Raw genomic sequence first — 2560 nt, 5'->3', positions numbered from 1 at the left:
AAAGCTTTAAAAATCTCATGGAAACAAAATCCTCTCTGTCCAAAATGTCTGGATCAAGGCTTTGAATAATTGCTTTGTAAATGAGCTTTAATAATAGTCGGACTTGATGATCTTAGAGGTCTTTTCCAACTTTAATGATTCTGTGATTCTATAATTACAGACAAAGATGCTGGATCCAGGTCTGGTGCTGATTTCTAGGGATATTAGCAGGAGACGAATAATCTGCACTTGCCTTGTGGTGCAGGGTGTCTCTAATACCATCTCCCTTCTGGCTGTAACACAGGGAGTCAGCAGACAGGGTTGTCCTGCACATGGGAAAATATGAGGAACTGATCGTCTGCTCCCATGAAATCGCTGCCAGCACAGCCCAGCTCGTGGCTGCTTCCAAGGTGGGTGTCCCAGCAGGATCCTCTGCCTGTCTCCTGAAGCCATAGGTCATTCTGTTCCACAGCATTCCCAGCAATGCAGCCTCCTGGGGCAGGGAGAAGGGAAGCTCTTGCCATTTTCCGGTCAGTCCATGAGTTTAATCCACGTGTCTTCATGTGCATTAATATTCCCACACCCAGGGCTTGCCTTGGAAGTGAAGGTGTGTAAAACCTCCCGTCTTGTTATGTAAAGAAAATGTTAATAACTAACAAGAAATCCAAAAAAGCAGCTGCAGGAGCCAGAATTGAGGATGGTGGATTTGGGTCTTGCCACCTTCCCTGTTGGGGTGGGTGAAACGATGGGTAGAGGTTTCAGTGAGCGAACAAGGATGCAGGTGGGGGAGTGGAGGATCCCTAAGGCTTTTTACAGCAGGTGGTTTTAAAATCCATATATTTGTGTAAAAAAAATAAATTTCTTTTTCTAAAAAATATTTTTTTAAGATCTATATTTATACGTATTATTATATTATAGGCTATATGTAATTATGTGATTATATTAATATAGCATTTGCTGTTTAATATATTTATATTTTTATTTATATATATAAATTTTATAATTATACTACTATATAATAGAATTTATTAGATATTATATAATATCTAATAATATAATAAAATAATAAATATAACAATATATTATATAGAATACATTGTATGTTATAATATATAATTCTAACATTATAAAATGATTATGTTTTTAATTTTACAGTTTATATATAGAATGTATATATTTATATGTCAATATTATAATACATTACTTATAAATTATAGACTATATTACAATTGATTGTTTAAATGAATATATGAATATCGGTTATAGTTAATTTTAAGATAAAATATAATAGTATATTGATATTATGCATAGTTATTTAAATACATGTAAATTATATATATTTAAGTAAAATATATATACTATATATAATATAAAATTATTTTTAAAATTATAGCTATGTCTTCACTGTGTGCTTGGCTCAGGTGGGAGCAGAGCTGGTTTGGTGCCCTGGGGCTGAAGGGCTTTGCAGGGATCACCTTGTCTGGCCATGATGGGATCACTGAGGATAAACCTTCCCATCTGTCCATCCATCCTTTCCACCCCCGGGTTTTTGTGCCCAAGCTCTGACATGGGGCACTCAATGCCTCTGCCTGAGCCACCCCAAAGTGTTGAGCACCCAGGTGGAGGTGCCCTGGTGGCACCCACAGCCATCCCTGTGCCCATTGCAGGTGAAAGCCGAGAAGAGCAGCAGGAACCTGGCCCGGCTCCAGGAGTGCTCGCGCAACGTCAACGAGATGGCGGCCAACGTGGTGGCTTCCACCAAGTCGGGGCAGGAGCAGATCGAGGAGAAAGGTGAGGCTTTTGCAAGGAAAAGGTAGAAGAAACCACCCCAATCCCTTTCTGGCCTGGGGAACGCCCTGAGGTGTCTGTCCAGCTTTGCTTTTGGTGTGTGAGGGTGCACTGAGTGAGGAGCCCTGCTTTTCTCCCCAGACACCATGGACTTTTCGGGCATGTCCCTCATCAAGCTGAAGAAGGAAGAGATGGAAACACAGGTACGGCCATGAGGTGGATTCGGTGTGGCTGTGGACAGATCCGGACCCGCACAGGGCGGGTCCCTTCTGCCCCCCAGCACGGGTCCCAGGAGGGCTGTTTGGGCGCAGGTGAAGGTGCTGGAGCTGGAGAAGCGGCTGGAGGGGGAGCGGGTGCGCCTGGGCGAGCTGAGGAAGCAGCACTACGTCCTGGCCGGGGGCTGCGACGCGGCAGCAGAGGATGGGGAGGCCAGGCCGGCACCGGCCCCCCGACGAGGCATCCTCAAGAAACCCCCCATCGCCCAGAAACCCGGCCACGGGGAGGTAGGGACCCCAGAGAGGGGTATAAGTCAGGGAGGGTGGGTGTTCTCGGCACGAGTGACTGATATTTGGCTCTGTCCCCCTTCTCGTTTCAGCCCGAGCGAGACGCCGGCCTGTGTCCCCCTCACGGGGCCAACGTCTAGCGGGGGCTGCCGGGGGTCCCTGGGATCACGTTGCCTTCGCGCTGCTGTGCCTTCACGCGCGGGGTCTCCTCACCGCCCGGCCTGGAAAAAAACCCAAACTGGATTTTTTTTTTTAAAGAATATATTTTATTTTTTAGGTTTTTTTTTTTT

The 2560-nt window shown here is 45.2% G+C and overlaps 1 protein-coding gene across 1 annotated transcript; it reads left to right on the top strand.

Moving 5' to 3' along the window:
* Positions 1 to 103: 103 nt before the first annotated feature.
* LOC108491892 (huntingtin-interacting protein 1-related protein-like) lies at positions 104 to 2554 on the top strand. Its single transcript, XM_017803687.1, has 5 exons — positions 104 to 389; positions 1647 to 1770; positions 1909 to 1970; positions 2079 to 2270; positions 2363 to 2554. The coding sequence occupies exons 1-5, from the start codon at positions 312 to 314 to the stop codon at positions 2408 to 2410; spliced, it is 504 nt and encodes a 167-aa protein (XP_017659176.1). The 5' UTR covers positions 104 to 311; the 3' UTR covers positions 2411 to 2554.
* The last annotated feature ends 6 nt before the right edge of the window (positions 2555 to 2560 follow it).

Source organism: Lepidothrix coronata, unplaced genomic scaffold (assembly GCF_001604755.1).
Source record: "Lepidothrix coronata isolate B3197 unplaced genomic scaffold, Lepidothrix_coronata-1.0 Scaffold2390, whole genome shotgun sequence".
Lineage (NCBI taxonomy): Eukaryota > Metazoa > Chordata > Aves > Passeriformes > Pipridae > Lepidothrix > Lepidothrix coronata.
The sequence above is the reverse complement of the archived record's forward strand: the minus strand, read 5'-3'. Positions and strand labels throughout refer to the sequence as shown.

Bases quoted from the DNA above. Each gene is read 5' to 3' on its own strand.
- LOC108491892 (XM_017803687.1), top strand. From the start codon at position 312: ATGGGAAAATATGAGGAACTGATCGTCTGCTCCCATGAAATCGCTGCC. The intron at 390-1,646 runs GTGGGTGTCCCA...TGCCCATTGCAG, and splicing joins AGCTCGTGGCTGCTTCCAAG to GTGAAAGCCGAGAAGAGCAG. The intron at 1,771-1,908 runs GTGAGGCTTTTG...TTTTCTCCCCAG, and splicing joins GGAGCAGATCGAGGAGAAAG to ACACCATGGACTTTTCGGGC.